Source organism: Equus quagga, chromosome 13 (genome assembly GCF_021613505.1).
Source record: "Equus quagga isolate Etosha38 chromosome 13, UCLA_HA_Equagga_1.0, whole genome shotgun sequence".
Lineage (NCBI taxonomy): Eukaryota > Metazoa > Chordata > Mammalia > Perissodactyla > Equidae > Equus > Equus quagga.
In genome coordinates this window covers 42,671,999-42,694,095 of record NC_060279.1, presented here as the reverse complement: position 1 = coordinate 42,694,095, position 22,097 = coordinate 42,671,999, and the positions used below count along the sequence as shown (strand labels likewise).

Below are 22,097 nucleotides of genomic sequence, written 5' to 3'. Positions count from 1 at the left end.
AGTGACTTGACCAAAGGCCACACCGTTAGTGATGAAGCCAGTACCCAAACCTAGGTTTCCGGACTCCCCTCTTCCCACTAAATATGTCTTGAAAATGAAGTTACTAAAATGTTAGTCTGTAGGCTCTGAGGGAGATCTGGCCCAAGAGGGATCAGCGGAGGTTCCCCACTCAGGTCCTGCTCCTTCCCTCCCCTGGACGTGAGCGCTGTGGACAGGATGGGATTTTCCCATGTCAGTGCAGCAGGCAGACACCCAGGTGGTAGAAGTTTAAGCCTCACCTGTATATTTAAAGCCACTTGGTATAACGGATTACGGCTCTGGAGACAGAATTCTATTCCTCCCAGAACTCAGTGTGTCTGCAAATCCCTCAGCCATTCTGAGTCTCACTTTTCTTTCTCTCGGCAGTGGAGATCATAAGGACAACCTCATACTTAGGCTTATTCTCCTGAGGCTCAAATAAGGTCTGAGGCTTTGTAAACTGCAGGAAATGTGTATTAATATTAACTTCTCTCCCACCGCGTCCCCCGTACACATCGATACCCTCAGAAGCATAAAACTTTTCCACAATATTTGACCTGCTCAGGCCACTCTGTTCTCCCACGCAGGGAGTGGGAATTCCGAATGCCGGTTCTTAGGAACGCGCCCTCCCAGCTCACGCTGTTTTTATTTTGGGTTTGGGAGGGAGATGATCCGCGAGAGATGATCTCGATTGAGGTTATCTCTGGTCTTCATAAATCTCTGTCTCTCTATTACCCATCCGCTCCAGCTGCCTCTGCCGCCTCTCTCGGCAGGTCCGCCGGGGCTGTCTCTTCTGGCTCCACCTCTGGATCGGCGGTCTGACCGAGTCTGGGTCTCTCTGCCCCTCGAGGAGCCGATCCCGGCTGGGTTTCGGTCTGTCTGCTTTACCCTCAGTGAGTCAGAAACAAAGGCGGGGGGAGCGCACCATCTCCGGCGCCGCGATTCGCCCTTTATTCTGAACTCGCAACGTCAGCGGGCCGGTGGATGGAGCCGCGGGGCGCGGGCTGGGCCGCCCACAGCGCGCCGGGCCGGGGGAGCGGCCGGGCCGGGCGGCGGGGGCGCGCTCGGGGCCCGGCCGCGTGGGCGCCGGGATGGAGGGCGCCGAGGGGCGGGGAGCGGGCGTGCGTGTGTGTGCGAGTGCGAGGGAGGCCGGCCTTTAGTGTAACCGGAGCTACAAAGAAGGGGAGAGTGCGGCGAGGGAGGGAGGAGCGGCGGCGGCGGCGGCGGCGCCGGGGGCATCTCCGTCGCCCGCCCCTCGGAAGGAGCCCCCGCCGCGGGGCCGCCCCTCGGCACCTCGCCCGCGCCCGCGCCCGCGCCCACCCGGCATGATGAAGAAGAACAATTCCGCCAAGAGGGTGAGTGCGCCGCCGCCCCGCGCCCGCCGCCGACTTTGTGCCGCGCGGCCCCGGCCCGTCGGGGCTGCGGGCGGCGGGGCGTCCTGCGCGACCCCCCGCGCCGCCGCCCGCCGCGCCCCCGCCTTGCCCTCGGCGCGCCCGGCCCAGGGGCGGCGCGGGCGGGGGCTTTTGTTCGCTGACTCGCGCTGGGGGCTGTAAGTTGGCTTAGTTTCTGCGCGACCCCAGCCTCCCCTCCCCGCCGGCGTCGCGCTCTGCAGGGGCGAGCAGACAATGAGAAATAAAATAAAATGCCGCTAATCCGGCGCGGCGAGCCAGGCTGGGGGAGGGGTGGGCGCCGGGGGGAAGCGGAGGCCACCTCCGCGCCGCCCGGGCCCGAACCCCTTCCCCTCGCCGCTCAGTTGTTTATTCGGGAGAAGGGGGAGGGGAGCGGCGGCGAGAGAGTTCGGCGGAGTGAACACCTTTCGGAGTGGGGGACCGCCGCCGGGCCCCCGACCCCAGCCCGCGGCGGGCGGCGCAGGACAGAGGCGAGCGGGGCCCCAGGAGGTGGGGGGGACGGCAGGAGAGGAGGACAGAGCTGTGAACCCTTCACCGCACGGTTCTTCTCTCGCCCCGGGGACAGGGGCCTCAGGATGGAAATCATCAGTCTGCACCGCCTGAGAAGGTCGGCTGGGTCCGGAAATTCTGCGGGAAAGGGATTTTCAGGGAGATTTGGAAAAACCGCTATGTGGTGCTGAAAGGGGACCAGCTCTACGTCTCTGAGAAGGAGGTAGGTGCCGTTTGCCTCCAACTACCCTTGTTTTCTCATATTCCCCGCTTCGTCTGTCCTCAGGGCGCTTGTCTACCTTTCATGTGCCCCTTATCTCACTCCCTGTTTTGTTCCAAGAGCAAGTTCAGGTTGGTCTCTACCCCCATCACATCTACAGAGAGGTCACCCTTTAGGGAGAAGACCTGAGTTAGAATTAGAAGTTGACTGTGCATCTTATTTAATGATTTTTGTTTGCAGTTACCTTTCTGACAACGATGATAACCCTCTCCCGAGACATCCCAAAAGTTCGAAATGTGCCCTGCTGCCCCCAACCCTATCCTGGTCTCTATCTGAACGTGGGATTTTATTTTCTTTGGTATTGCTGCTGAAACCCTCTGTTCAGCTTATTCTCCACCCCTTCCTGTCCCCCCCCTCAGACCGCCTGGCCTCCCCTTTCCTGTCTCTAGCATAGGCATGGTCGTATCAGCAGCTCGGCTGCCCTGAATCACAGAAAACACACACACAACCCTGGGACAGTCTCCTATGACCTCAGGTAAAGTGTTTGAGTGGCACACAGTTATTTCTGTTGAAGCCAGTGTCCCTAATCAGGATGCTCTCTGTTCCCCACCCCCACTCCACTAAAAAAAGAAGCAAGGAACTCATTCTCCACCCTCTTCCTGCCCCCACCCCCCCATTTGTATCAGAAGGGAGAAAAGTGGAGTTATGAACCCCTGTCTGTCTTTGTGTCTTTGGCTCTGTAGTTAAAGTGAAAACCTCCGTCCACATTGGGTCAGAACCTTAGCCCAGATCATTGAATCCAGACTCGTTCTCCCTTTTATCTCTAATTCTTGAGATCCATAACATGTAGTTGAGAAAATACTGAGAAACTGAAATTGCCCCTCTGGGAGTTAGAAGACTTTCCCGCCCTACCTCTGCCACTGTATCAGCATAGCCTAGGAGACTGTCCTGTGTTCCCTTGGTGGCGTGCCCTTCCTCCCCCGATTCTGCATTCCCTCCCCCCAGGGCCAACTGGGAAGTCCTCCCTGATTTCTAACCTCTTCTGCTTTCTGCAGCAGACTATATTTAGGTAAATAAATCCTTTTATGGTATTGAAACAGACACGCATGCAGTCCTTGAGAAAGTATTCATCTGAACAGAACGTCTACCAAGGCACTAGGGAAGAGCTAAGCCTCGCCAGAGCCAAAGAGATCCCTTGTTAGGGTGTTGACACCTGCTGTTGGGGCTAAACTGGGAACTTGGTGATGGAGTGAGGTGAGAGAAGGCTTTGGCAGGAGGAGTTATGTTTAAGGGCCACCTCTACCCAATCCCAAATCCTACAGAATGTTATTCCACAATTTGCTCACTTTCCAGTTAAAGGGGAAAAAAAAAAAGCAAGTGTCAAAGGGTATCTCCTGTATTCCCTGAACTTCATAATGGCAGGAAACTAGTGAGCAATCCGAGAGAAGTTCCCACACGTCAGAGGGGAAACGTGGGAACAGGGAAAGGGTAGAAGGAACAAGACATTTTTTTCTTGTTTGTATTTGTCCAAAGAACAGAGTCTGGGGGTGAAAAACCATAGCTGATCCTTGTTTGTAGAGGAAGGGGTACAGAGACAGGGGAAAGGATGGAATGACCTCAGCCTAGGATGTCTGGTGTCCTGTGAGTCAGGAGCATCTGACTAGGCATGGGGCCAGTGGCCTCCTGCTGAGGAGGGCATAGGAAAAGAGGGAACAAGCCTATTGATATTACTCTTCTTTGGAGCCAGTTTCCATGCTACAGTGGCCTGGGTTAAAGGTGGAACTGACTGAGGACTCTAGGCTGTGTTCTGTCCACTTCCCAAAAGCTCCTGAGCCAATAGATTGAAAAATTTTTTTAAAAAATGCATGGCATAATGTTTATAATTTACGTGTTAATGCGAGAAAATTCCTAACCCTCTCCGCCAGAATTTGCACCAGTGTTTTTTTGTTACTTCCTCTTTATAAAGGCAGGGTCTCCCACAACTGCCTCCACCAGAATAATCCTTCCGTATTTGTTGTTATTAGTCATTTTGCTCGTTCTCAGTCAAAGGGCACCTTATGATCATGGGGCTGGTGTGTGGGAACAGAAATTAGACTTTAGGGAGACCTCATGGTAGAGGAAATTGGGTTCAGGGCATCTTTTTTTGGCAAGCATGGGAAAAGGACAAAGAGCCAGGGGAAAGGAAAGGTTGACTTTGGAAGATGGGTAATTACAAATGAGACTGTGGGAATCAGATGGGGGACACAGCCCAGTGGAGGACACGGGTCTTGGAGTTGTCCGTCTTCCCTGGGCACTGGAATATACTTGTCCTCCTGCTTGCCTCACCCCATCCCCTACCCCTGCCCTCCCAAGAGCTAACCTCTGTCAGTGCCTCCTGCTCCCCAGAGCTCCTTATCAGCTCCTTATCGGTGTTCAAACCAGCATACCTCCCTTCACTTCCCTTCCCTTCCCTTTCCTTCCCCTGAGGAAAACAGAACAAGTAACTCTTCTCCTGGCTACAGACACACACACCCAGCACCTTCCTCTCCAGAATTTCTGGCCTCTGCTGATAGTCTCGACTCTGAGGCAGGAGGGGGAGAGGAGGAGCCATGCATCATCCTACATCCCTGCCCTGTGCTTCTGGGAATTGTTCTTAGATGGCCCTGGCCAGCATCTTGTCCACTTCTGCCCACAATCCTTCAAGGCCTCTCATCGTCTCTGTCAGCACCCTGGGTCCAGAAGCAAGTCAGAAGAATAGGCAGATGCCAGACCAGAGATGGACTGGGGAATGGAGAAGAGAACCACTTTCCCACTTCAAGGCTGATGAGAACCAGGAGGATAGAGGAAGTCATCTCCACGCACACGATTCCTATTTCAGAGCTTGGGAAGTGGGGCCTCTTTTGTGAAACAATTCCAGTTAGGAAGGGTGGATGTCTTCCAAGAAAGATGTGAGGCTACTTTTATCTGTTTGTTTAGTTTCAGAAAGACAAGTGCTGGTAGTTTTCATCTGTCATCCCAGGAAACGTGACTGGCTCATTCCCAGGGTCTCCCAGACCCGGGCCCAAGCAGCGGAGGGTGAAAGGGTTTTCTAATCACAGGCTACTCCGTCTGGGCCAGTGACTAAGTCTCCTCTCCTCTTGCAAGCCGAAACAATCCATGAGCCACAGCTTCAGGGCACCAGGGCTACAGGAACACCTTAGGGGAGAAGAGAAAAAAACCTCTGAGAAGTTTCAAACAGACGTTGGAAGACCTGTTAATGGAATTTGCTCTGTGGCGCTCAGAAAAGGCCGGTTGGGTTTGGAGGATGTAGATAGAATTGTGGTCTCTGAGTAGACATTCAGCAAGAGCCAAATGCTGAGTAAAGCTGCTAAGGGCAGAACCAGCGTGCAGGACAGATACCGCAAGCAGGAAGGGCTAAGTTTAGACCCAAAGAAGAACTTTCCAGCAGTAAGGGGACTTAGGCTCTCGAACTGGAATCGTGGAAGGAGGTAGCAGAATACTTCTTTCCAAGCTTCAAATTTAGTCCTCCAGGGAGAGGATAAGTGCATCTTTGTGTCAGGAAGCGTGGGTGCTTTAAATGGCTTTGCAAGCCTGGAGGAGCTAGGTTGGGTAGGAAGGAAGGAGAGGTAGGAACTACAGGTGTATTTTTCAGCTTGTCTGAACAAACTCTACAAAGTGAACACAGGGGCTGCTGTTCCTGTGGTGCTGAAGCTCCCGAATGAACAAGATAGATGACTCTTTATGATCATATATATTTGAGGAGGGATCCAGGAGGGAGTAAGAAAGCGACAACGTAAACATAAGATGGGAGAGGCCTTAGACAGCCCTTCATTCTCTCCAGACATCCCCTGATATTGGCCCTGCCTTTATCTCCTCCCTCTGGGCAATCATCTGGGTCTTGCTTACTTCAGGATGATAAGATTAACCTATTAGCAGTGTACGCCGTGTCCTTTGAAGAACAAAGTGGGGGTCATAGTGAAGAGAGACATGCTAGGGCTCTGGAAATGGTAGCTTGGCCTAGGAGAGTGGGGAGAAGGAGTTTAAATGGAAACCCATTTGAGGAGTCAGGACTTGGGGGCTGCCCCAGTGCTGTACCCCACTGTCGGCCTTTGTGGGCCTTGGATAGGAAAAACCCTTTCCTGTCCTGTCATCCCTTCCCTCTCCTGAGGCTTCTGATTCCCAAGATCAGTCTAAACTCACAATTTGGGGGAAGGGACTAAGTAATTTTATCCTTATCACCTTACCTCCAACTCTCCCCTAGGTAAAAGATGAGAAAAATATTCAAGAGGTGTTTGACCTGAGTGACTATGAGAAGTGTGAAGAGCTGCGGAAATCCAAGAGCAGGAGCAAGAAAAATCATAGCAAGTTTACTCTTGCCCACTCCAAACAACCTGGTAACACGGTAGGTTTCTCCTGCCACCTTGGCCACTGGAACGTTGACCAGTGCAGGGGTGCCGGGGGCAAGGGGGAGGGCACCTTCCCCCTCCATGTTCTCTCAGCTCTCTTAACTGACAGCCTCGAATTGCTCTCCTGCCAGCTTTTCTTGTTGAACCTGAGAATATTGTGGCAATTTCCTTCCCTCCAGGCAAACCAGCCTTTTAAACTGTCCAGCCACAAAGATCATAAGATCTTCTCTCTCTCTTTCTCTCTCTAACACACACACACACAGTCACACAGTCACACAGCTCTGAGGAGAAAATCACTTTTCCCTGTACCCTGATAGGTGGTTGAAGTTCTGAATAATTTCTTTTGTTTGAGGCCGTTCCTGCCACATTCTTTTTCTTCAGAGATTTAAAGAAAGATCTTTATTTTAGTACCTCTCCTTTACCAAACCTCCTCTAATCGTCTCCAGTCCTGTATTAATAGCCAGTATTCTTCTTAGCTCTTCCGTGGTCATTTCTAAAACAACCGCCAGGCTGTGGTGTTTTGCAGCAACAGAGGCCGGTTTCCTTAAGTTATGGGTGACTCTGGAAGCAGAATCTCTCTCCTTCCGGAAGCTGAGTCTAAGAGAATGAGAGTATAACTTCTTATTTCTTCACTGTCATGGTGAGGCACCAACTCTAACACCCTGACTGAAACAAGAATCTCCGCTCATAGGCTCCCAACCTGATCTTCCTGGCAGTGAGTCCCGAAGAGAAGGAATCATGGATTAGTGCCCTCAACTCCGCCATCACCCGAGCCAAGAACCGCATCTTGGATGAGGTCGGGGGCTCCTCGTGTGGGGAGGGATGCTGGGGCAGAGGGAGCAGCTGTCACTCACTAAAGAGGAAAGATCATGCTGCAGGCCCCATTTACTTGCTCCACCACTCAGTTCTGTTTCTTTCTCTCTCTCTGAAAACCCTCTTCTCTTTCCACCATCTCTCCAAGTCTGTTCTGCCAGTTCCTCTTTCCCTGCTTTATGACGCATGGGCCAGTGCTGGGCCAGTTTAAGGAGCCCCTTCACATCCAGTAAATCTCTTGCCCTTGGATTTGCTCAGAAGCAGTTAATGGGGTGGGTTTGTTTCCCAGTCCAGGCAGGTTCAGGCCTCAGGGGGCGCTGGGTTGGGACAGAGAGTCTCTGAAGAGCACCCTGACTCACAGTGCATCTCTTCAGGTCACCGTTGAGGAGGACAGCTATCTCGCCCACCCTACTCGAGACAGGGCAAAAATCCAACACTCCCGCCGCCCCCCAACTCGAGGACACCTAATGGCCGTGGTATGTAAGACTGTAAGAAAGTAAAAGTTGCTGAAGGGTCGGTTCCATGTCAGTCCATCTCGGGACTGTATCTCAGACAGCCCACCAGAGGCACTTGTAATACAAAAGTCAGAGGCTCGCAGAGGCCTCCGCCCCGTTCTCCTGCCTGATTCCTCCAAACCAAAGATATGTATTCAGCACCTACTATACGTTCAACAGTCCCTGCCCTCAATAAATTTATCATCCTTTGGAGAATGAGATGCACCCACAGGAAAATGAAGAATAGAAGAGTTCAATACTGGACAAGGCACTGTATGGTGGCCGGCTATCCTAATGAGTGACAATGTTAAGTACCGCAGGCGGTTAGAGGAGGAAGGATCACAGTGAAGCCCTGTAACATACAAAGTGGGGTTTTTTTTCATACGTCCGAGGTGTAAGTCTCTAGGGAGAGAGGCAACTTTCTATCGTAGAAAGAACAGGCAGTCAGGTACGGTAGAAGGAACATCGGCTTTGGAACTGGACAGAACTGGGTTGGAACCTCGCTTTGCAATCTACTCGCTGTGTAATTCCCTGAAGCTGCTTGTCTCCAGCTGTAAAGGGGGCAGTAATCCTGCCTGCCCTGAAAGGTGTCTGTGAGGAATGGTTGAAACTGTGTATCATTACGTATGAGGGACTGAATACCCTTATCACTCTGTTTTTTAATTACAGTATTCTGGAACCAGAACAAGGTGTATTTTAAGGCGAGAGGTTCTGAGTTCCAAATAGCAGAGGGGGTTGAGGTGTGTGGCTCAGGATATAGATGGAAAAGGACAGTTACTGTGCTGTGTGGAGCATCCTGGGTGTGTCAAACCCAATTTGATGCTTCAAGTCCACAATACAGAGGAAAAAGACACTCTTCAGAAAGCTCGTAGTAAAGTGGAGAATATGGGAAGCAAACAGGAGAAATTAAATCACAGAAAAATAAAAGAAAAAGTAAGTTCAAATCACTATGAAAGGAATAAGAATAGCCAACAGAGTCCAAGGGTTCAGTCGGGAGCGGAGGGCTCCTCGTTCAGGGAAGGCGTGTTGAGGAAAATGACCACAGGCTGCATCTCTCTTTCAGGCAGTTGCTCCTGAAATGCCCACTGACGACAGTTTATCCCCTTCATTCCCTCGCTCTCCCTCTCCAGGCTTCGACCTCTACCTCAGATGGGATGCTAACCTTGGACCTGATCCAGGAGGAAGACCCTTCCCCTGAGGAGCCAACCTCTTGTGCTGAGAGCTTCCGGGTCGACCTGGACAAGTCCGTGGCCCAGCTGGCGGGCAGCCGGCGGAGAGCAGACTCAGACCGGATCCAGCCCTCCTCAGACCGGGCAAGCGGCCTTCCCCAACCGTGGGAAAGGCCAGAAAAGGGGGCCACCTACACCCCCCAGGCACCCAAGAAGTTGACCCCCACAGAGAAAGGCCGCTGTGCCTCCCTGGAGGAGATCCTGTCTCAGCGGGACGCTGCCCCAGCCTGCACCCTCCACCTGCGGGCCGAGGACCCCCCAACCGCTATCCCACCGCACCCGGGGCAGCTGTCCCGGATCCAGGACCTGGTAGCAAGGAAACTAGAGAAGACTCAGGAGCTGCTGGCAGAGGTTCAGGGACTGGGAGATGGGAAGCGAAAGGCCAAGGAGCCCCCTCGGTCTCCTCCTGATTCCGAGTCAGAGCAGCTGCTGCTGGAGACGGAGCGGCTGCTGGGAGAGGCATCGTCGAATTGGAGCCAGGCGAAGAGGGTGCTGCAGGAAGTCAGGGAGCTGAGGGACCTGTACAGACAGATGGACCTGCAGACCCCTGACTCCCACCTCAGACAGACCACCCAGTACAGTCAGTACCGGAAGAGCCTGATGTGAAGGAAAGGGACAAGAGTCTGGAACTTGTAGGGGGTGGACAGACTCTTATCTCCCAGTGTTGCAGGACAAAGCTTTTTTATTTACCTCAGTCAAAAAAAGAACACAAAACAATCAAACTCATTGCTCTTGCTGACGCCCGACCCTGCTACAGCCCTCCTTTCCCAGCCTCCTTTCCTTCCTCACCCCCCTCCATCTCTCTCAGACCTAAATTGCCTCAGATGTGAGGAGGAGGTGACCCCTCTAGCAGTATTAAGAAGCTTTCACGTGGATGGAGAGAGAGAGAAAGGGTAATAAAGGCACAGTGACCATTTTACACCTGCCACCCCTCTGAGACGTGGTGGGGAATATCCTGCTGCTCCCAAGGACGTGTACAGGCTTCTGGGTTGGGAGCGGGGGAGTCTCTTATGTCCCATTCCAGGTTTTCAGGCGGAGGGTGAAATTTCAGCTGCCCAGCTCTAGCTCTAGGGACGTGGAAGCCAGTGCCACCTGTCCACGCTCACAGAAGAGAAATTTATCCTCGGCCTGAGGACGAGTTGTGGAATTAAAATCTCCCCCCCCCAGACACGGGCTTCTTGTTCCTCGAGTCTCTGACTGAGAGTGAGCTGCCTGGCTTTCTTATTTGACATGTCTCTTCCCTTCACCTGCCACACCCTTCCCAACACTGATGCAGATACAACACTGGGCAGATGGGACTGGTTTGGTCTTTTGCCTCGGGGGGCCTAGCACAGGGAACTGGGGACAGCTGACCCCCCAGAAGAACCGAACTAAGAACGAAACTGATTTGTGATGCAAGCTGGGTAGGATGACGGGGAAAACCAAACGTGTGCCCAGGTTCCTCTTTCGGCCAAGCTCGAGTTTCCTGTAGCCTCTCCCTCTCCTTCCTCAACCCTCTCTTCCAACACTAATCAAGCCCTGACTTTAGAAAAACATCTTGATGCTCACAGCCCCAAGCTCCTGACCACCTTTCAAGCTGGCAGGCTCCCTAGCATTCTTGTCAATGGTAGGTCCTACACAACTCATTTTATTCTGTTTGCTTCTTTCCTCCGAAGTTTCTAAGATCAGGTTTAGTAATAGTGACAGGGTCCAGAGAGGAGTTGTGAAGGTAAGATAGAAAGTTTTTGGAAAGAAGGGGACAGAGAAGTAGATGAGAGGTTTGAAAAAGCACTTAGAAGTGTATCCCTTGCCAGCTTCTTGACCCTCTTCTCTAGATCTCTCACCTCCAGGAGCCACGACCTGGAGCTTCACTGGGTAACAAGTTGCCTGTAGATCCTGGCATGAGGCTGCCCTAATGTGACATTCAGGAAGATGGAGTAAGAGGGAAAGAAGGAAAATCCTTTGGTGAAACACAGACCCTTCAATTCCCATTCTTCTCTGACGTTGCTCCCACAACTCATGTAGGCAGGATGGGGGCCTCTTTCCGAGTTAAACCATCTCTAGGGAGGAGAGATTCTTGTGCTGTTTTAGTCCCCACCACTCACAGTCATGACGGTTTTCCCCAGATCTAGGCTGTGGTCATCTGAACTGGTCTCTTCCCTGAGGAGCACATATCCTACCTGAGTGAGGCAGATGTGCCAAAGGGCCGCCTGAACATTTCCAGGGTCTCCTGGGGTAGCACGTGAGGGAACCTGCGTCTCCAGTCTTCCTGTCCTTCAAGCAGTCACCACTCTCCAAAACTAAGCAAGCTCAGCAGAGCCACCCATTGTCACAAATTGAAAATCTAGGTTAAAATGATATTTACTTTTTATAAATTTCCATCTTTGTATTAATTTTATTTACTATCATTTCCCCTTTTCCTTTTCTTCCTTCTTGTTCCCAAGTAATGAACAAAACACAAAAGTAAGAATGACGTGTATCCCAACATGCCAATTATCTGCGGCTCCCAGAGGAGCTGGAGGATGGAGGGAGACACTGGAGAGGAGAATGACAGGTAGGGGGAAGCAGAAGAGCAAGCTCAGGGACCCCGGGAGACTGAGACGAGTACTGGGCTCCTGGGGTCTTCAGGCACCAGAACCAGGCCGAAAGGTGGTAAAATGAACCATGCTTTGGAACCAGACAGATCTGGGTTCAGATTCTGACTTTTTAGTTATGAGGCGGTGGGCAAGGCACAAGCTCTCCAAGCATCGGTTTTCTCATCTGCAGGATGGAGAATTGTTGGATAGGTGGAGACAATGCTGCTGGCACTCTAAATGGCCGTTGTGCTGTGTGGTTATTTGACTCAGTGGGTTATGAACACTAGCTCAGGTGGCAAGAGTACCGTTTGAATGGGGCATGGGGTTAATCACTGTCACTTTGTTCTAGTACATGAGCAGATCCAGTCCAGGCTTTGCTGGTAAGACTTTCTTCAAGGAGAGAGTGCTGGGTCCGGTGCTAACCACTAGAGATAGAGAGGGTGGGAAAGCAGGATCCCCTGTGTTCAAGAGTTTCAGAGCTTAGCACGAAGCCAGGCTTCCCACTAGAAAAACAGACCCAAGCATAACCTGACGGTGGGCTGCCAGCATGATTTCGGTTAACAAAGAGTGTGTTTTGAGCATAGGCACTATGACAGGAGGAGAATAATGCTGTTACTCCAGCTTTCCCCTCCTCCCAGCACCTCTGGTCCTTCCCTCCATCGTTCCAGTCCTTTTACCTGCGGTATTTCCCTTCCTTCCTCCCAGTCGCTGTGTTTTGGGTAAATGGGTAGATTGAGTAGAGGGATGTGGGGCAACTTGTTCGCCACACAGTTGCCGACATTATTCAGGCTGTATATTTATTCTTCCTTCCTCTCTCCCAACAACTTTCTGTATTCCCTTCTTACACAAATGAACTGGAAAACAGAGATTCTTTGGGGAGGCCCTAGGATGGGGAGATGAGGAAATCCAGGGCCACAGAGTTGAAATGGCATAAGGGGTGTAGACTGGTAAAAAAAAAAAAAAAAAAAAAAAAAGCTAAGTGCCATTTCATATTTCAATGACATTTTTCTCAACTTTTCCTGTTGTTCCCCATTAAATTGTTAAGTAGGGGCTTGGGGATCAGATTGAACATCCTGATCTCGCTCCATTAGGAAAATGTCTGAGGTGTTGACCTAGAAAGCTAATGAGTTAATTTGCATGCTATTTCCACAGCATAGCTGTAGGTTGTTTAGGGTGAAAAGAAAAAAACCCCACAAGTTTCTCTTAACTCCTGCTCCAGTCTTCAGAAATCATGCTGTGATAAGCCTAGAGCTCTGACCCGAGGGAAATAGCTCTTGCCCTCTCTTCCAACCCCTCTGCCAGCTGTAAATGCTACCTGATTCTCCCAAAAACGACTCCCAAAGAGTCTCTCCCCTTTCTAAACCTCACAGGTGAGTGGACCTGGCCCCCCTCTGCAAACCTGGAAGCTCCATGACAGCCCCCTCCCCCTTTTCACTCCCTTCCCCTGCTTGGTTCAGTTCTTTTTCTGGTTTCTTCCTACCTCCCAGGCTCCCAACAACAGCAGCCAATCCCCAGCCCGCTCTAGAGCCACACCATATATGGAGAGGTTGGAAAGAAACCGGAGTAAATGCGAGAGGAGACAGCACACACACACACACACACACACACACGCACACATGCACACAGAGTTTGAGCGCCTTTCCACATGTGACCCCATGTTGATTTGTCTGTGTGTTTGACACTGGTCCCACCGTTCCCTGTCCCTGGCTCACCCCGCCCACAGAACGAGGAACCTGTTTGCTATTCCCCGCCTTTAGTCAGGCCCCCTGAGACCATCACTCCAACCAGTTGCCTCTGACCTAGATTCTCTGCGCTAATTACAAGCCTAATGAGATCTAACAAACACCCAACTTCACCCAGCTGAGACCCTCGGGGTCAATTAGTGCAACCCAGCTCAGCTCAGGAAATGAGACATGGAGCCAGAAACTTGTACATGCCTCATCCCAAGCCTACCCCAACCCTGGGCTTGGGAGCAGGCCTGGGAAGAATGCAAAAATTAGCAGGACCAGTTTAAAAATAGAATCTTGGAGAGTTAACAAGTGAGGCATGAAGTGCATTAAGGTTTCGGAGCAATTGGAAAATACAAATTCCCACCTCCTCCTAAGTTATCAAGAGGGTAGAGATTGGTGCAGCTACAAAAACGAGGGACATAGGCAGTTTTCGTTTTCACAAAGACGATATGGAGAAGAGTAACTCCTGGAAGAGCAGGTAGTACTAGAACTCTTGATCTGCCCCAATCTCCACTCTTAACCCCTTCCCATCTTTGCTTCCTGCTTTGGACAAGTTGAGGTTCCTCCCCTGTCTTCCCTGCCGGTTTGGGGATGGCTCTGAAGTCACCTCTCTCTTTCAGAAATACTAGACTCGACCTCATTCTTTTTTTTTTTTTTTTAGAAAGATTAGCCCTGAGCTAACATCTGCTGCCAATCCTCCTCTTTTTTGGCCCTAAGCTAACATCCGTGCCCATCTTCCTTCGCTTTCTATGTGGGACGCCTACCACAGTATGGCTTGCCAAGCAGTGCCATGTCCGCACCCGGGATCTGAACCGGCGAACCCCGGGCCACCGAAGCGGAACGTGTGCACTTAACCGCTGCGCCACCAGGCTGGCCCCTCAACCTCATTCTTGCTTTTGATTCTTCCAGATACTAAACTATGACAGCAAACAGCCCTTTCCTCCCAAGAAACACATAAAAATGTAAATTAAGGGTGATCAGGTTTGGGTTAACAAAGCATCATCAGACACTCTGGGGTGATGCCGGAATTACTGTCTTCTAGATGAAGAATGAGAGGAAATGGTCAGAGGTGGTAGCAATGGGAATCTGGTTGCTTTTGCATGGTTTTCCCACCTGGCAGCAAATGCAACACAACAAAAAGAAGATGGAGCAGAGCGATGTGCCTCAGTCCCCATTTTCTGAGTTCCTTTTTTAGGTGGCAAAACAAGGCAGTGGAGTGGTGTCCTATCCTGTCCTATGTGTGCAGCCCAGTTGTGCTAACCTTATGCCTAATGCCTGTGGCTCTCTCGAGGAGGGAAGGGGAAGGAGGGGGCTGGTGGAATGCTCTGTGCCCAAGTGGGGAACTTGCCTTGGAGCCACGGCAAGAACAGAGTGTTCCTGTTCCCCCAGCCCCCACCCAGCTCTGGCTGCAGCGGGGCTGCGCTCTGCTAGCACCCTGCCTCATGCACTGTCCACACTTCGGCAGTAACCAGGAACCTAGAGGGCAGGACAGTTCACGTAAGCATCATGTCTATATGTTGGTGACTCCCAAATTTACTTCCCTAGCCTGCACCTCCCTCTTGGATCAAGGTGCTTACTGCCAAGTGCTTATTTGACATCTCTACTTGGGCGTCTAATAGGCATCTTAAACTTTACCTAAGTGTGGTAGATCCTTAAATAATGGTCCTCAGTGAATCAACCTCTCTCCCCCATGTTCTTTTGCAATAAAAGTTTACTGCTCCTCCCACTCAAGAGGCCGTGCTTTTTCTCCAACTGCTGTTTGAACCTGCGTTTGCCTTGTGACTTGCTTTGACCAATAGAACGTGCCATTGTGTAAGTTCCAGACCTTAGGCCCTAAGAGGTCTTGCAGTTTCCTCACTGGCCCTCTTAAAATTCAGCTGCACGTAAGAAGCCTGGACTAGCATCCTTGAGGATGTGAGACCACATAGGGAAAGAGGCCCTGAAACCACACGGAACCATCCCAACAGCCAAGCCTCCAGGCAAACACAAGCTACAGACAGCACACTGGTGAGACCAGAAGACCGACACTCCAGTCAACCCACAGAAATGTGAGAAATCAATAAATCGTTGTCTTTAGCCACTAAGTTTTGGGGTGGTTTGTTATTCAGCAGTAGATACTAAAACAGAAATTAGTACATGGAAGTGGGATACTGCCATAATTAAAACCTCAAACACGAGGCATTGGCATTGGGACCAGGCAGCAGACAGAGGTTAGAAGGGCAACAAGAGGCTATTAGTAGCGCTGCCTGGGCAGGGAGGAAATTGCTATTGGACACTGGAGACAGAGTCACCCATGTTATATAGTGGTGGAATAATTTATGAAATTGTCACCTATGGTACTTGAAACATAGAAAATGGACCTAACGAATTTGTTGGAGGTGGCTAAGGAGATTTCCAGGCAGAATATTGTAAGTACCAATAAACTTTTCTTAGCTCTAGATGTTAAGGTATTGCCAGAGAAAGGAACTAAAGAAGGAGCCAGTCAGTTTGCCAGCAAAATTTGAATGAAAAATAGTAGAGAGACAAGAACAACCTCCAGCCGTAAAAACTTTCACCAGTGGTAACTTAGGAGAATAATCTGATGAACGGGCCACCCTGGCCAGTTAAATGATTCAGACATTCAAAAAGTACAGGGAAACAACTCATACAAGGACAGGGAAATGGGCTGTTTGTTACTAAACTGCATTGGCATCTTACAGAGAGATAAGGAAAAGCAGTTCCCAAAAAAGTGAAACTGTGTGCGAAAGCTTCTTTGGTAGCTCACAAAGAGGTCCTTATCTCCTGCAGTAGAAAAGCAGTAAAGGACGAAGCCCAACTCAGAAATTAATGGAGATGCAGAGCTTCAAAAACCAACTTTCAACTGAAGGAGGTAGCTAGAAACTTCGGCCAAGGTAGATCTGTTATGAAAACCTGAACTGGAATCCTGACACATGGAATAGGGACATCTGGTCCCCTGGGATTTGTGGATGTCCCTGAAGTTTTTGGTTTCCCATACAAAGGTGGCTCACCCCTCCCCATTAAGAGCTAGCACCAACTGTCCCCAGGAAAGACAGTGCAAAGGCCCCTCCCTAAAAAGTGACCGGGGTCAGGACCTGCCCCATCTCCTCTTCTGGATGCCAGGATGATCACTAGGGCTAAGTCACAGCACAATTCAGCTGAAAACATGCTGGACCTCAGGAAGGAGAAGAGGAACTAATACCTGGCATGTAGCAGCAGGACCAGGAGAGGTTGCCACGGATGGGATTTTGTGTGCGTGACCAAGGGTACCAGGATATAAAACTGGAGAAGAGTTTATTCATTTGGGGGCACTCTTTTGAGTTACTGGCTATACACTCCTGCAAGAACCCCAGGGATGGTTCAAATGTGTTATTTGAGTGCTTGCTCTTAGAAGCCTGGGAAAAGTGATAGCCCACACTGAGCAAAGTTGAAATGCCTGAGTTGCCACATCAGACAGTGGAGGAAAGGATAAAAAAACTTACAGAGTGGAAATGCTGGGATGGATCTAATATTTGAGGCCTGAAGACCCACCATAGGGTTATGTTCCATGGAAGATCAAGAAGACACACCATTGGGGATGGCCCGGTGGCGCAGCAGTTAAGTTCACACGTTCCGCTTTGGCGGCCCGGGGTTCACTGGTTCGGATCCCGGGTGCGGACATGGCACCGCTTGGCACACCATGCTATGGCAGGCGTCCCACATATAAAGTAGAGGAAGATGGGCACGGATGTTAGCTCAGGGCCAGTCTTCCTCTCAGCAAAAAGAGGAGGATTGGCAGCAGATGTTAGCTCAGGGCTAATCTTCCTCAAAAAAAAAAAACAAAAAACAAAAAGAAGAAGACACACCATTCACCAAAGCCATTAGGAGTGTACTGGTGAGAGGGGCACCAGCATCACTAAGTTCAGTGGTGGCTCTCCTCTGCAGGCCGGGGATGAAGGTAGGAGAGGCAATCACAGAGCTGGGCTCATTGATAGCAATGGAAATAATCACCCTCCCCTCCCCGTTACAGTGGGTAGAGGCCAGGTGGCAACAGTGGAAGCCAGGGGGTCACAATTATCTTAATGACCATCAAGGTTGAAGGGCCAGCCAAAGCGGCTTGACCCACAGAGATTTGCATTGGTTAATAGAACATAATGTCCCTAGAGACAAAATAGATGGGCAGCCCACGAGGGCATTGTTTAATGTATATAATCCAAAGAATTCAAGACTACATGAGCAGGAGGCTGAGCACTGTTGCTCCATTAAAAATTCATGATCTCTTGATGCGGGGAAACTGGAAGCCTGTGCGCTGTTAGTGAGAATGAAAAATGGTGCAGCCACTGTGGAAAACAATATGGTAGTTCCTCAAAAGAATAAAAATAGCGTTACCATATGATCCAGTAATCCCATTCCTGGGTATATACCCAAAAGAATTGAAAACACGATCTTGAAGAGTGATTTGCACTGTCATGTTCATAGCAGCATTATTCACAATGGGCCAGAAGTAGAAGTAACTCGTGTCCATGAAAGGATGAATGGGTAAACAAAATGTAGTATATACATACATTAGAATGTTATTCGGCCTTAAATAGGACAGAAATCCTGTCATATACTGCAACATGGATGAACCTTGAGGACATTATGCTAAGTGAATTAAGCCAGTCACAAAAAGACAAATACGGTATGATTCCACTTATATCAGGTACCTAGAGCAGTCAAATTCATAGAAACAGAAAGTAGAATAGTGGTTTCCAGGAGCCGGGGCGAGGGGAAATGGGGAGCTGTTGTTTAATGGGTACAGAGTTTCAGTTTTGCAAAATGAAAAAGTCCTGGAACTGGGTTGCAGAACATTGTGAATATGCTTAATAGTGTTGAAGTGTACACTTAAAAATGGTTAAAAAGATAAATTTTATGTTATGTGTTTTTTACTACAGTTACAAATAAAATATTTTTTAAAAAGTCGTGATCTCTTGCCCAGTTCCTAGACCTGAAATCTGATGAATGAGAAAGTGGCAAGTCTCCAGGAAGAAGGACCCTGCAATATCACAACAGGTATACACTGTCGTAATTCCACCAGTCCTTCTCCCAGAGAGACTTACAGCCGTCTCCCTGGGTGACTGTAAACTAGGGTGGGGAGAGTATCCAGTAAGACACAGAGTGTGAAATGATACTGACGTTCAGAGACTTGACATGTCTTTGTGGCCCCCGTTAGAGTGATGGGATATGGGCCCGGTCAAAATGGAGTCCTGGGTGAAGTTCATCTAAGAGTCCACTGGATCCATGGCCCCACCTGGTGGTCATTGGTCCAGTTCCTGAATGTGTAACTGAGCTTGATATATTTGGCAGAGAAGCCCCCACAGTGTGTCATTGGTTCATGTGATAAGAGCTATTACAGTGGGGAAGGTTGAATAGAAGCCTCTGAAATGGTGCCCCTTTCCCCTCTCCTCCAGCCCCGAGACAGGAGGGTAAATAAAAAATAATATCCCATTTTGGAAGGAAGATAGAGATGACCACCACCCTTAAGTGTCTCAAGGATGCAGGAATAGTGGTCTCTATCATACCTCTGTTTAATTCACCAGTCTAGATCCCACTACCCCCTCAAGTTTGATAATTTGCTAGAATTCTCACAGAACTCAGGAAAGCACTGTACTTACAATGAAAGTTTTATTATAACAGAAGGATACAAATCAGAACCAGCCAGAAGAAGAGACAGACGGGGTGAAATCTGGGAGAGACCCAAACGCAAAGTTCCTGGTCATCTGCTCCTGTGGAGTCCTGGTGGCATTACCTCCTCCCAGCTAGGATGTGTGACAATACTCAAGAGTGTTGCCAATCAGCAATGCTCACCCAAGTCTTTGGTGTCCAGAGTTCGTACTGAGGCTTGATCAGATCACATACTGCCCATATCACTGACCAGTCGTCTCCAGTTCCTCTGGAGATCGGAATTGATCTGGCATGTTCCAAAGCCCCCGTCAGAAATCACATGGTTAGATTGTCCAGTGGCCAAACCCCCCAGGCGAAAAAAGATACTCCTCTCAGGGAGGACATTTTAGGGCCCCAGAGACCACCTCCCAGGAGCCAAGGGCAAAGGTTAGATCTTTGGGTAAAGTTAATTCTTCACCATACAGGAGAGCTTTACTCTTCTTCGCTTTTTTAAATTCCAAATCTAAGTACTCTAAACACACTGTTCTGCTTAATCTTTGATCACTAAGTCTTTGACCCATCCTTCCTCTTTTAGAGTCTGCTTCAGGTCACATGTTGCCCTGGAGAACCAAGAAGGGCGAGCAGACCAACAACCAGTTATGGCCCCAAAAAGCCAGAGGATGGAAGAAAGCAAAGTCTTTATTATCAAACAAGAAATATGCAATTTACAAAGGAAATTGTTACAAGTTCTCTTTTTTTACATGATGTTGTTGAAATAAAATCTAGTAGATGTATCTATTGGTAAGGAAAAGACCAAAACAATGCCGGGCAGTGACATGAAAGTAACATAATGACATCAAAGTAACATAATACTGTAATCTACTTGACATTCTCTGATGATACACTACAACACGGCAGCCTGTAATTTCCTACTGATTAACATGCCAAGAAAATGCCAGTTACTTATTGGAATGTAAAATTTGGATGATTTTCATTGATGTGGGGGGTTACACATGTGGGTATGTGTGTATGTGGCTTCTCTCTCCCACTTTTTACAAAAGTTGATTCTGATTATTAACTTTTGAGTAAAAGTTGTCATCATGCTATCATTAAAAACCATTTATTAAATCTCCAAATTGCAAAGTATGTTTTGTCTTTGATTGTAACCATTTGTTTATTTACCTTTCTTTCAACTAGTCAGTGAGCAGTTTACAAAGGTACTCAATAAACGTCTGCACAAGGTTATCTAACCTGAATTTTAAAAAAAGAGAATTACACAGCACAATAAAAGCATAATAACAATAATGAAAATATAAAAGGGTATTAAGTGGCTGGCCGGAAGGCCAGGTTCCTATTCTAGCTCTGCTCCTTCTTGGTTGTTTGACCTTGCACGGGTCTCAATTCCTAAATCTATTTCCTCATCTGCAAAATGGAACTACTCATATTTGCTCCACTTACCTCATAGAGTTATTGTAAGAATCACATAAGTCCATGGATTTTAAGGTGTTTTCAAACTGTAAAGTATCTTGCTAATGGTACTTATTTTTTCAGTGAAAACATTTTTAAAGTGACATGCATTTTACTAGGATGTAAAATATGATTGGCAAAACAGACTCAAGAATTCCAAGCCAAGGCAGAAGGAGAGCAGGGAAGCCCCCACTCGCCTCACGGGTCCTGCAGTAGTCGAGAGGGGACCTACGCCTGCTCTCTGCTATTTATTATTTACGTGTCTTCTCTGAGTTTCCATTTCTTTATATCAATCTCTCTGAACCTCAGTTACACCGTCTGTTCCATGGGAAAAAAACATGCCTTACTGACCCCAGATGGTTTTCTAGGAGGCTCAGATTAGATCATTGTTGCTCAGGTCTCTTTGCTGGCCATAAAGTGCTATACAAATGTAAAGAAATCTGGTAATATTTTCTAAAAGGTGATGAGCTTCCAGGAATAGTTTCAATACAGCGCACAGTCTGAGGGTGTGGGAGGCTTACACTGGTAGGCACATCCCAGGAAAGAACAGAATACGCTTCACTGTCTTGAGTTGGATTACATATTGCCTCACAAACTCCATGCTGGCAAGGCCTTGGAAAAGAGCAAAGCGAAACATAGGCCCTTTCACATTCACTAGCTTATTAAATCTTCCCAACACGGGTGCCAACCAGGAATTATTATGCCCATTTTATTGAAGCTTGAAGATGTTGAGACTTTCCCAAGATCATACAACTGGGAAATGGCTGCATCTGAAACGAACTCTTCCAGCATGAGTGGGAGAGGACAAAGGGTGCTTAAACAGAAGGGAAAAACTAGGGGGAGGTGGCCTTACACAAATGGCCCCTTTCTCATTCCTCCCTGACACAACTCTCTATTCAATTCATCAAATCTATTTTCTGTCTCTTACAAATACTTCACGTCTCTCACCATGGCTACAGCGCCCAGAGAAACAACTGTAACAGCAAGTGGATTTAGGATGTGATAGGGTGACAGACATAGATGGGCAAGAAAGCATTTCTACCGGAGCAGGGCTGGTCACTGTTCACAGCTGCAGCAGCCTCCTCCCCGAAAAGATCTTTAACTGGTGCAGTGGCCGGGGCCAGCTTCAATCCATCCCTGATAGAAATGCCTGGTTCTTAGGGCCGGCCCGGTGGCGCAGTGGTTAAGTGCACACGTACGGCTTCGGCAGCCCAGGGTTCGCCAGTTTGGATCCCAGGTGCAGACACGGCACTGCTTGGCAAGCCATGCTGTGGCAGGTGTCCCATGTATAAAGTAGAGGAAGATGGGCACCGATGTTAGCTCAGGGCCTAAGTCACATCCCAACTCTACACATAGACTCAGAGGTCTGCGTAAATACCCTCTGCTCTCCACCTCCACCCTCATAAATATGTTCACCCTGAGGCTCAGGCAAGTTAACAGCAGTTCCTCAGTCACAAAAATACTAGGGCTCCCTGTTTATGCATAAACCTTTCTTCACCACCTAGAATTCCTCCTTCATTAAGTTATGTCTCTTCTCTTATTTAAAATCTAATTCAAACACCAAATTGGAAACAGCTCCAATGACCATCAGTTTGGAGAACAATTTAAATAAATTATGATAACACGTTCATTCAATGGACTATTAAGCAATCATTAAAAAGAATGAAGT

The 22,097-nt window shown here is 49.1% G+C and overlaps 1 protein-coding gene and 1 long non-coding RNA gene across 3 annotated transcripts; both read left to right on the top strand.

Moving 5' to 3' along the window:
- The first annotated feature begins 1,022 nt into the window (after nt 1-1,022).
- On the top strand, nt 1,023-9,976 carry PLEKHO1 (pleckstrin homology domain containing O1). 2 transcript variants are annotated; one of them, XM_046683588.1, is made up of 6 exons: nt 1,030-1,373; nt 1,993-2,139; nt 6,377-6,517; nt 7,213-7,317; nt 7,709-7,810; nt 8,959-9,976. In XM_046683588.1, the coding sequence occupies exons 1-6, from the start codon at nt 1,344-1,346 to the stop codon at nt 9,661-9,663; spliced, it is 1,230 nt and encodes a 409-aa protein (XP_046539544.1). In that variant the 5' UTR covers nt 1,030-1,343; the 3' UTR covers nt 9,664-9,976. The 2 variants fall into 2 exon arrangements, with proteins under 2 accessions (XP_046539546.1, XP_046539544.1); XM_046683590.1 differs by lacking the exon at nt 7,213-7,317 and having other exon boundaries at nt 1,023-1,373.
- A 4,128-nt stretch (nt 9,977-14,104) lies between these two features.
- LOC124251101 (uncharacterized) lies at nt 14,105-20,089 on the top strand. The gene is made up of 3 exons (XR_006891675.1): nt 14,105-15,390; nt 18,297-18,370; nt 19,557-20,089. It is a non-coding gene; the product is annotated as an uncharacterized LOC124251101 (long non-coding RNA).
- The last annotated feature ends 2,008 nt before the right edge of the window (nt 20,090-22,097 follow it).